We start from the raw sequence: 11870 nt of genomic DNA, 5'->3' as shown, positions 1-11870 counted from the left end.
GAGGTCCCTTATAGAACCCTCACTAAACCGTTTGAAATCCTTAAAAAGTTAAATGAACGTGATTTAAAGAGATAAATCTCTCCATATAGTTTTAAAGATTAAATGACTCGGACTAAAAACATTAACGTCAAAGGAAAATATAATTTGAGATAACGTCTCCATATAGTTTTAAAGAGCATCAAACATCTCTATGATCGAAAATATTGACGTCGAAGGGAAAAAAAATTATCTTTACCGCATAAATAGTTGAATGCCGACTTCCGTATGGAATTTTTGCTCCTCTAAATGACATCACGGTTTTAGGCTATGTAATTTGTGTGACAATTTTGTAAGAGTGAGCAATTCAGCTGTAGTACAACTATACCGGACAAAATCTGCATTTACATTTATTACATTTTAAATCAGAGCAGAATATTCCAAACATAAATTTCTCCTTATTTATTTATTGTTGTTTCCAAAACTGGTTAAATATGAACTGACGCCCATTTGCTCAGAACTCAGTTCAATTAAGAGTGAAACCAGAGCAATGAAGAAGAATGGCAAAAAGCCACAATCACACACACCCAACCATGTTACATTGCTAAATGATAAAATATGAAGGTAGAAATGTTGGTCAACAATGTTGGTCTCAAGAAACAAGGAAAACTAAGCTAGCTTGCTGAATAGAAATACATTCAGGGCCACCACCCTGACCTAGGTGAGGATCAACAAAACTTCAGCTAGCGCTGTTAAAGTAAACATCCTAGAGCAAAACTAGAAAATACACTTCACCATCCAGAAAGCTAACATGCAGGCTATACATTTACTTAGAAGTTGTGCTTTTTATTCTTACGCCTCTTCTTCCGCAGCTGCTTTGCTACCAATTTGTTTTTCCGCTTCTTTTGAATACCACCAACAGGTTTAAGGATAGAGTTCTTCATGTCACCACTGTCAATGGCCATTGGTGCCTTCTCATTTCCTCCTTCATTAGCAGGTTCTATTTCTGTATTGTGAAACCAACTTATCATTAGTGCTCTTTGTTTTACAAACCCAAGCAAAGCAGAAGAAACAGTAAGCCCACACAAGACATTCGGAGTCTGACAATTTCTTTTGCATTAACCAGAAAAAAGTAAGGTTCAAAAAAACAGGAAAGCACAAGTTTTAGATGCAGTTTTAGATGCTAATAAGATTCTTATTTTTAAATAACCGAGGATCTATTATATCTAGGATTGTCGAGAGCTTATTTCTTGACCCTAACTTGATACGTAACCAAATAAATATTACTCAGAGAAAAACAAAGCTGTCTAAAGAGTAGCAGAAGAATTCACCACATACATCATCAAAGGATTTAACATCCAGACAAGGGAGAAATACAATAAACTGGCCCAAAAAAAGAAAGATTAATCAACAAAAGCAACAAACTCTTAAGGACATCAATTAAAGTAGCGAATGTTCCACCATTCCTTCATCTTCATTACATCCAACCATTTCCTCACTTTCTCTACTTCTCAAAACAAAAAACAAACTTCAAGGCAAGAACCGTTACATGCAGAAGAAAGTAGAGAAAACAAAGTTAAATAACCAAGCCTTCTTCCACAGTTTGCAAGTTAAATAGACATTTAAGATTCAAAACTGTAAACAATAACAAGATTTAATCACAAATGTGCATCAAATGATTATAAAAATCAATCATCAATCTCAACATTAAAAGGAAAGGTATCCTCCATCCAATAGTTTTCCAATGTCTAATAAATACTAAATATTGATTACAGAATTAGCCAAGATAACAGCATGCTTACAAGAATTTAAGCAATCTTCAGATGCATAGATTCAAGAAAGGTTTTAGGACGAAAAAAATCTATTTATCACTGTAGACTAATTTGAGCATTATCATTTCTAGGCACAAACAATTATGGATGAATTGTGATCATTGATTCCTCCAATAATGCTTCGCTCTCAACCAGTGTATTGGAGTTTATACCAAAATCAACCACAAATAAACCCATAGCTATAACTAAACCTTAATTGTTCTGAAATTTCTCCAACTCCCCGCCGCACCAAAATTACACAAAGCTGCTCTACAAGCATGCTCAACTGAGGCATAACAAGACTCAAGTACTGTACATTTCAGAAAGTAGAATTAATGCTTTAGCTCCACCCTATCACCAAACCGACAACTTTCTAAGGCTACACTCCATTTCCTTACCATATGGTTATGTATTGAATATAATAAGCACAGACTAAGTTTTGCCTATTAATTTTGAATTTTTGAGTATGAAAATCACTATTTATGAGAATATTGAATGCAAACAGAACGCCTAATTTTCTGCATATTTCTAACCAATGTAGCTCCTGAAACACCCTTTATTTTGTCTATCCATTTCTAACAATATTTTACTACAGTTAAATACCAAGGGGCTTATTATCATTTTTAATTAATATAAGCATTTGCTGAGACTAAGAATAAAGTGTACAATGTTGCATGCAGCACATGCAAACTTACTTCCTTTCTTTTTTATGAGAGGTCAACAGTACCTCCAATTGGGCATTTGAACCCAGGTCATTGTCATTCGCAAGTGCCCAAGCTTTGCAGCTAGACTTCGGCCCCATACATAGCACATGTTAACTTTTTAAAAGCCCAAGTTAGAGGTTACAAATATTTGGTGATTTGCCAGAAAGAGTAAATACCAAAGGATATGCAGGTGTCAATGGATGGTGACATCAACAGAAAACCCATTAAATGCAAATATAGTAGACACCATCCATAATAAGATGATGTAGCATTGTGTAAATTACTGGCAAGTGTCATTAAGATTTACAATAAAAGTAGACACAAGAACAGGATCTTCCAATTGCAAGGGAGTATAGGCAAGAGAAAACAAAAGGATCTTACATTGGTAAATCAGACTGAAGGGCAGGATCCGACAATGACACAGCAGAATCAAGAGCAGGATCTTACATGTTAAGTTTTTAAAAGCCCAAGTTAGAGGTCCCAAATATTTGGTGATTTGCCAGAAAGAGTAAATACCAAAGGATATAAAGGTGTCGATGGATGGTGACATCAACAGAAAACCCATTTAATGCAAATATAGTAGACACCATCCATTATAAAATGATGAATATATAGCTGAGATTAATAAAATGATGTGGCATTGTGTAAATTACCGGTAAGTGTCATTAAGAAATACAATAAAAGTAGACACGAGAACAGGATCTTCCAATTGCAAGGGAGTATAGGCAAGAGAAAACAAAAGGATCTTACATTGGTAAATCAGACTGAAGGACAGGATACGACAATGACACAGCAGAATCAAGAACAGGACCTTACAATGGCAAATCATGCTGGAGAACACAATTTTACAATATCAGAGTGTGTAAATATAACATCAAGATTGCTTACAACCATTCGGTAAAAGGTCTGTACCTTTCTTTCATGGGCCCAAAGAAGATTAACTATATCACCATGATTGCTCACAAGTCACAACTATGTAACAAAATGTCTACACTTACTTTTGATGAGCTCTTCATTATTGCGAGTCATATGGTCATCGTCTGTTGCAGAAGATATAAGCTACAGGACCAAAAATCTTGAATTTCAGACTAAAGTTCAAACTGAGACAATACTGATCACTGCAAACTGCTGAATATATAACTGATAATCCTAAGGACAGAATTTGACTTTAAACTGAAATTGAGAGCCATCTGAAATTACAGGAAATCTGAAATTTTTAGAGATTTAAATCTATGTTATTGGATCCACCTACAGACTGGCCGGATCCGGATTTGGGTTCATGATCCAGTCTTATACGCTTGAGGAAATGGACAAGATGCAGGAGAGTGGTGTTGGATTCACCTTGGATGAACCAAGTCAGGATCCGTGGGAACCCAGGCGAACCTTAGGCAAATCCATCCATTTTTCTGTCTTTTTTATTTTTAAATTTTTTTTTGTAACATTTCCATCTTTATCATTGCATTAAAAAACTACAAAATGGTGTGCACCATGAAGATCTATGTAGTTTTGAAGGTTTTCATTTGGGCTTGGTGGTGATGGCTCTACCCCTCAACTCCACCCTATATCAAGATAGGGAACACGCACTACCCCCAGACCCCCATGAAGCTGTGGGATATGAAGCCAAAGCCGACAGACTTTTGGTTGCCTCCACTTTCCAATATGTTCCACTTGAATTTGAAAAGTGAGCACACTTTTAGCACGAGTAGCAGTGGTACTGCTTTTGGTTCTTCAAATGTTCCTACATCATCTGATGTCAACGATGATGCTGTTGTAGATGCTTTCGTAAAACCTTATGACACTGCACTGTGAATTGATTGTTGAACTTGATATTATTATTTTAATATTGAACTTTAAGTTTGAACGATGAATATCTTATAATATTTATCATTTATATTTTAATTGACATTAAGAGTTTATGGTGGTTTTGTTAATTATATCATGCTGTGTGGTATTGTAAACTCAATTCCTGTTTTTACTTTTTAGTCTTCAAATATGTGTGTGTTTGGTACGGGCAAACTCAAAACAAACCCCCAAAAAATTTTGTCAGATCCACAAACCAATGCAGAATCCATACCAGAACCGGTAACGTAGATTTAAATCTGAAGATTTAATGAAAAACAATATAATCCCTGCTAAAAAATAATCACCTTAAAAAAGTCTGCAATATATCCAAAAGTAGAGAGGTGAGCACTATTTTTTAAGTTTTTATATTTTAAGATGATGACTTTATAGGAATTGCATTTTTAAATGATATATGTGATTCTTATAAAAATCATCTTGCCTTTAAAAGTGTACTTGCTCTCCTCTTGGATTCAATTTAGGTCAAACAACACAACAGTGGTTATCTCAGCTTTTACATATTCAACTGGTACTCCTTCATTTCGTCCCAGTTCTAAAACTGATATTGTGTGCATCTCAAGTAGCCTTGATAACGATGTAGAAACCAAATAATTTATATACCCTTCTTTTAGTGAACTTCAAACTCAGAATTTTGTTGTTTGCTTGATGTGCAGTCAGATTCTGATGAGACAAGAAACATATAAGACTTGATAATCTTTCGGATGGTAAAGTAATGCCCCACAGTATATATGATTTGAATTTCTCTATAGCATGCCTAGGGCCAACGTTTCCTTATAATATATGCATAAAGGCTTATCTTCATTCACTTTCTGCTTTTGAAAGCAAAAGCAATTGGTCACTTATTTTGTATGAGTACTGATCTCAGCCAGGCCATGCCAGCCTGTGCTCACCTTAGCAGTATAGCTATTCCATGCAGCTGCATGCCACACCATGGCAGCACCTACAAATACCCCAACAAATATACACACCTCACCTTGGTGCCAGCACCATTGGATCACATTTGTTGGCACTGTAACATCAAAATTTGCAAACCCTTGCAATTTCATGCCATATTTTCATTTTGTGCTCGCTTTGGTGCCCATTCATTAGTGTTTCCTTAAGTTCATTTTAGCCCTTATATTAACCTTCTCCTTCCCAAGCTGCTAAGGCCTTGTTTCATGTGTTCTGTTTTTGGTGTCACCTTTGTGTTTTGCTAGTGTCTCAACTCTTGTCATTTTTTAGCCCAAACTCTTTGGACACTAGCATGACATGCGGGGATCCAAAGACATTTCCTTGTTTGGTGATCATTTCCAAGCATTTTGCCAGTCATACGTCAATGGAAACCACCCAAGACGATTCTAAATGGCTCGTCAGCCTCTTCCTCTTGCCTCCCCTCTTTTTGAATCCATCTCTTATTCATCGGTTTTATCTTTTCTCCTTAGCTCTCTCTTGCACTCTTAAGCTCACACACAACTCTCTCAAGCTCTACAACTCTCTACAACACCCATACAACATCTTGTTTTAGTTATCTTGTCCCCTTGGCTTCCTCAAGCTCTCACTAATGAGAATGATCTTGTTTATTACTATTCTCTTGTCTATCTCATTCTATTTGTTATTGTAGCATTTCTTATTGGTGTGCCCCTGAGCACCCACCTTGGGATCCTCGCATCCCTTTTTCTTTCGTTCTAGTTACACTATTTTGCACCATCAAAACTCTTATCATTCCCTCTCACACTTGGGATAGCACTCTTGCACACTATTTTTTATCTATCTTGGTTGTTGTGGAGGTAGAAATACCAAAGCAAGGGTTCGACCTGAAGGCAAACCCCCAAACAACCCCACCATTTTTTTCATTCTTTGCAGATACAAGTTTCTTTGGGTGAGGATATCCAACTACTTGGGAGCTTGGTAATATCTTCCCTCTCTTTCCTTTTTATTTTATTATCATTCTTGTCAATTTCTTTCAATAAATTAGTTCACTGCCTTGTTATCATATTGTTCTTGTTACAAGTAATCTTGTTCTGATTTTTCTGAACAGGCAAGCCATATTTTCCTGAACAAAATAGCATCTTAATTTTTCTGGTATCCCAGGACAATAGCACAATGCGCAAATGTCTGTGCAACATGTTAATGTCCTAAGCACTGATTTCCTCCATCTAACACCAAGTTCTTTTTTCTACCCTCTTTTCGATTCTGTAATAAACTTCTACGAATTTATTTCTAATCTTTAATAAACAATACTTTATTTAATTTTCCTCTTTTACAAGCACATAGCACCAAAAGGCTCCCACGAATCACAAGAACAATGCCAAACCTTTGCCCCATATCAAACCACGCTTTCTAGGCTCACACGACATTAGCATGCCTACCCACATAGCTTTTACTTGGGAGACTAGCTATTACATTACAATTGCAGAAACAAAACCTTTCGCAACCATCTTCTTGTAACTGTCCTTGAAATTTTATAATTATCTATACAGTTGTAACCAACTTTAAGAATGGAAAATGAATAGAGAAACTAAGGCTAATCAACAAAGTGTTTGCCCATTAGTTCTCTGATTATGAGAATCTAAATTCTTAATCTTGTGGCTTCCATATCTGTATTTTAGTATTTTGCACATATGAATCATTGCTTTTCATTCTCACCAAGCAAAAAACCATTACTTTGCAATCTCACTATTTATTAGAAAGTGTAATGGTTTACAGTGTGTTTTCTTACTGCGTGTTCAAAACAACTTAAAACATTAGGTTCTCCTGGAATGGTCCCCATACCCAACCCAAACAAAACCAGGGTCAAGCCCTAGCCCTAGGTCCAGCTTTGATTCGCCCAAGGCACAGCCCAAGGGTACCCAAGAGGTCTAAGCCATGCCTTGGGCAATCCCAGGAGGGACCCACACCTAAAAAAAGATTTTTTTAATACAAAGCCTACATAAAGGTGATATGTAAAATCCTAATTCAACCTAAAGTGCATCAAAAACCTCTATTTCATAAACACAAAACATAAACATATGCTATCATTAGTCAAGAAATCTAATGAGATTAACATATTGGCAAGAAATGATGATAGCAATTAGTCAAACACCCTTAGATTACAAAAGTCTTGAATATGAGAAGATGTGCACCACCTTATGAGCAAAAGAAGAACATTTTATAAGAAAATCACTACAACAAGAGTGTCCATCATTTCTAACGGATGGAAAGATTGTAAAAACTAACATTTCATTAATGTCACTGCAATGTGTCTCAAAGGAAATGCTTTTAAAGGTAGTAGTTGATGGTGAGAGGCAAGTGAAAAGGTTGACTTCATTGCCAAAATCCTCATATAGTTGATAAAGATACTGGGCACTAATAACAGAGGACACTAAAAAATTGTATTGCAATAGGCTTACTGAGTAAGGCGACATACACATATTTTTTGGAAACCATGTAGAATCCATTCCCTCAACTTGGTGATAATGAAAATTGGCATAGAATAGAGTAGGTGAGAGAATCATACACTAAGGGTGAGGAGATTTAGATGTTCAATAAAAACTATCATATGTCAGAAAGCATCCTCGAGATCTTCTCCTTGTTGAAATTATTGAAGGTTAGTTTAAGGAAATTTCAACATTTATTTTAAAATATCTACATTTTTAAATTTAATTTGTTATTTTTTTACTACATTAGGATGTTGAGAATCAATTTGCACTGCACACAATCATCTTGAGATAACTTGTGGAGGTGTAAGAGGCATTCAGCAACATGGTTATTAGCAACGTTTAGATTGTGTGGAGATAAACAAATTCATAAAGAACCTAATAGGTCAGATCATTGATCCTAGACAATGGTTGGCAAGCTCAAGTAGATTATAACTTGAGTTTTATCAAGCGCATCATGAACATTATCAATTTTACTAATATGAATTGGTCATGTTTGGAAGAAATATATGATAGCATGGACTCCATGATAATAACAATGAAAGAGAGACCCCACATAAGCATCAATATCAACAAGTTACAAGTTCCTCTTTGACTAAGCAGAACAAGAGTGTATACTCCTTTATCCATGTAGTTAAATATAACTAGTTGGCTACAAAAAAAGTAAAAGGTTTGGTCTATGTGCATTCTAACTTATACCTCCTGCCACGTAAGGAAAACAAGTGCAAACAATGGACATGAAGAATTGGGATGTAACCCTGGAGTGTTTCAACTTGGATACATCTTTTGCATGAATTGCCATAGCCACTTTGAAGGATGATGAGGTACTATACAAGATATAGTGAGTAGGAGTGACACTACGATTGCTTGTGGTTCAAATGAACCAAGTGATGACTTTATTGCTCTTGATAAAAAGAAAGATGAAGATTATCAATTGTATTTTGTATTGATTTGACGTATATGATATTACATTGATAATTCAATGTTCTTTACCACAATCAAATGCATTCTCGATTCCAAATTTATTTATTTTTGCAAATTATGGTTATATACATACATATATGTATAGATATCATACAACCATACCAAGTCGCACCAAAATTGGGGAAGATATTTTCATACTAGCGACCCAAACCTTGAACTTGTACCCAACCATATGACCTAACCTGCAACTTATAATAGAACTCAGTAGCATACTGGTTGCATTACTGCGTTGTCCTCAAAATCACCATTATGGGCCCCATGATATGGATCATTAGCATAAAGGCAAGTTCTAGTTACATTCCCATATCAATTTATTGCAATTATGTCAATTAATATCAGTAGTCATGCACAGAAACAATTTAAAGGAACACAACCTGTTTCTATATCAGACTACATAGATGACCCTACTCACAAGAGTGAGATACCCATATTACACTAAGTTTTTGGGACACCGACAAATAGGATGAGAGCGTGTGTTTACGACAGATTTTTTGGTGGCCATTTTTGGGGGCAACAAAGAGTGGCAAGCTGACAGCTACTAAAAAATGGAGAAAATATTTAAAATATAGAGAACTTTCAAATATTCATATGATAATATTGATAACACATTCATCATAGACCCTTAATATGTTACATTAGAGTTAAATTGAGAATGCATGTGAGTCGACCAAATCAACAAAATGTAAATGCTTTGCTCAAGTATGAAAAATTTAAGTCATTCAATGATCTTATTTCCATTAAATACTCTTGGATTTCTTGTTAAAATGTCATACCAATGTATTAAATGTCATCCAATTTTTCTTGAGAGGATGTGTACTTCAAATCTTAAGTCAGGAAATATGGTGAATTGCTATTTGTTGATTACCTTGTCAATGTTTTTGAAATAAATATAAATCCCTGGGCATTTATGCTTTTGCAGGGTGCTTTTACACCTTAGATTCTAGAAGCTTTGTTAAAATCTCTGAATTATTCGAGCAAAATGAAGTGCTTGGTATTGTGCTCAATGCTAATACTAAACTTCTCCTCCGTGAAGAGTATCAGTGGTACATTGCTTGAACTTCATCTGTCATTATATTTCACAAGTCAATATGCTTTCTGGGTTTGAACTGTGCTGAGCTTTGTTGAGAAGATTAGAGTATCAAAGAGGTAACATTCAAGCTGAAATGCAAGTGTTTGAGGGAATCAAGTCACATTTTGTGTTAAATCATTTGTGATTAGTTGTTTCAGACAAGAATCAATCTAAACAAGGCAGATTACATAATGAATCAAATCACTACTGCACAGGCAAATTTTTTGACAAAAAATGTGAGATTTCGGAAAATAATTAGCACCAAACACTTGCAACTTCTGTCAAAAAATCATCCACAGTTTTGCTGCAAGTTTTGAAGCAAGTTACTAGAAGGCCAGTTTGTCTATCAGATTTTGTGACTAATTGGCAGTTTTTTAACTATAAAACAAATAATAAAACCCGAAAAGAAACATTCAAGGGATTCTAATGTAATGGTAAGGACACGGGTAAGAGAATAATTCAGGTTCAAATTGACCTCCTGGCCAACAGCTCCAGCAGACACATATTTATTGCAGGGCCCATTTGAGCATGACTCAAGCTTAGAAACCATGAAAATATGATACAAGCTTACCCCAATATTGCGTTAGAGACAGTCCATGATCTCTTCTAAAAGTTTCCAAGGAAAGAATTGTTAAGGCCCCTACACTTTGACAGATTCTATTATATTAATCAGCCTATAACTGAATCTTCAGTAACACACCAAACTAAAGCATCAAAATCAATGACAATCTGGAGCAAAGTCCAACTACAAAACACTACCCCCACACCAAACTTAGCTGGGTTAGGCCCTGCTTCTCTCAAGGCACACAGAAACCTACCTGCACAGCTTCTAATTTTTTTAGGGCGCTCACATCCATCACCGACCCCCAGTTATGAACACACTGTAGTCCTTGTAAAAATTCGCCATGGCCAACCAATACTACTCGCAGATGAGGTGGATAGTAGAAGGTCCGGTATTGCTACAGATATAATAGATTAAGAGCACATAAAAACGTTTAACAGATGGGAAGAAACAGGAAGAATTGCCAAAGTTGGTGGGTGTTTCTAGAATTAGAATTAAAAACAAACAAGCTAGCATTTGAAATAATAAATAAGTATGGTTATAGAATTTTTATTTCTTAAAATAAGAATCCAATATAAGTTTCTATCATATGGCTCAGCCTCCAAACAAACGAATGCTTACAAAGATTTTTGGTTTATTGGTGGGCATCTGGGTATATATATTCGAAAAGAAAGAAAAGTACTGAAGTACAAACCCATTTGAGATCTGCGTAAGGGTATCTCAAGCTTGGGAGCAGCGAGGGCAGCCTCCTGAGCGGCAAGCTTCGCCTGCTCCTTCTTGTCATAGAATGGTTCTGCTATTTCTCTTCTCAGTGTTCTAAGCCTTCTCTTCCTCTTTGACCTCATAGATTTCGCCATTCCTACAGCACTTACCCTGTTGATTTGCAATCTGTTGGCTTTGCTCTTCAATATTAAGACTCTATACCTCTAGTGCGTTAACAGGAAGTTTTAGTATGCCTTTGAAAGGGGACTTAGGGTTTTCTCTTCCTAAAGTTTAAACCCTCGAAGTTTAGGGCTCTTGTTTTATATTGAAAACAGTTGTGATGTTACATTTATGTTTAAATGTTGTGGAGGTGTCCTTTTACAACAGCTTGAAACATTTGAAGTTTTTAGATTATGGACCATGGTTTTCTTTGCATTCACCTAGGTCAATGTCACAAGTATGTCATAATTCACTTAATCTAATTCTATGATTAATTATTATTTTAAATTAACTTTCAACTAAATAGCTAATCATTATATGTTAATTTTCATGTAAAAGATTTGAATTGTATGTTTAGAACATGTGTGAAAGGACATCACTTCTTGACTATTTAATTATTGATTATCATTAGAAGATTACTTTCTATCAATTACTGATGTTTCTATCATAGCTCTTTTTTATATCGTCCATCTCAATTATGTTAGATCTTACATTAGCAAATAGCAAACTTTAATACTCACAATCAATCTATTACTAAGGTATTCATTGCACTTTTGTCTCAAGCCCTCATTGTAGTTGTATTGCATT

General features: G+C 35.4%; 1 protein-coding gene across 1 annotated transcript; it reads right to left on the bottom strand.

Moving 5' to 3' along the window:
- Positions 1–414: 414 nt before the first annotated feature.
- On the bottom strand, positions 415–11386 carry LOC131069661 (uncharacterized). Its single transcript, XM_058005169.2, has 2 exons — positions 11056–11386; positions 415–982 (listed from the first exon to the last, which is right to left on the bottom strand). Exons 1-2 carry the CDS (start codon positions 11216–11218, stop codon positions 807–809), a joined length of 339 nt encoding a protein of 112 aa, XP_057861152.2. The 5' UTR covers positions 11219–11386; the 3' UTR covers positions 415–806.
- Positions 11387–11870: the final 484 nt, after the last annotated feature.

Source organism: Cryptomeria japonica, chromosome 11 (genome assembly GCF_030272615.1).
Source record: "Cryptomeria japonica chromosome 11, Sugi_1.0, whole genome shotgun sequence".
Lineage (NCBI taxonomy): Eukaryota > Viridiplantae > Streptophyta > Pinopsida > Cupressales > Cupressaceae > Cryptomeria > Cryptomeria japonica.
Note: the sequence above shows the minus strand (reverse complement) of the source record. Positions and strands in the feature narration are given on the sequence as shown.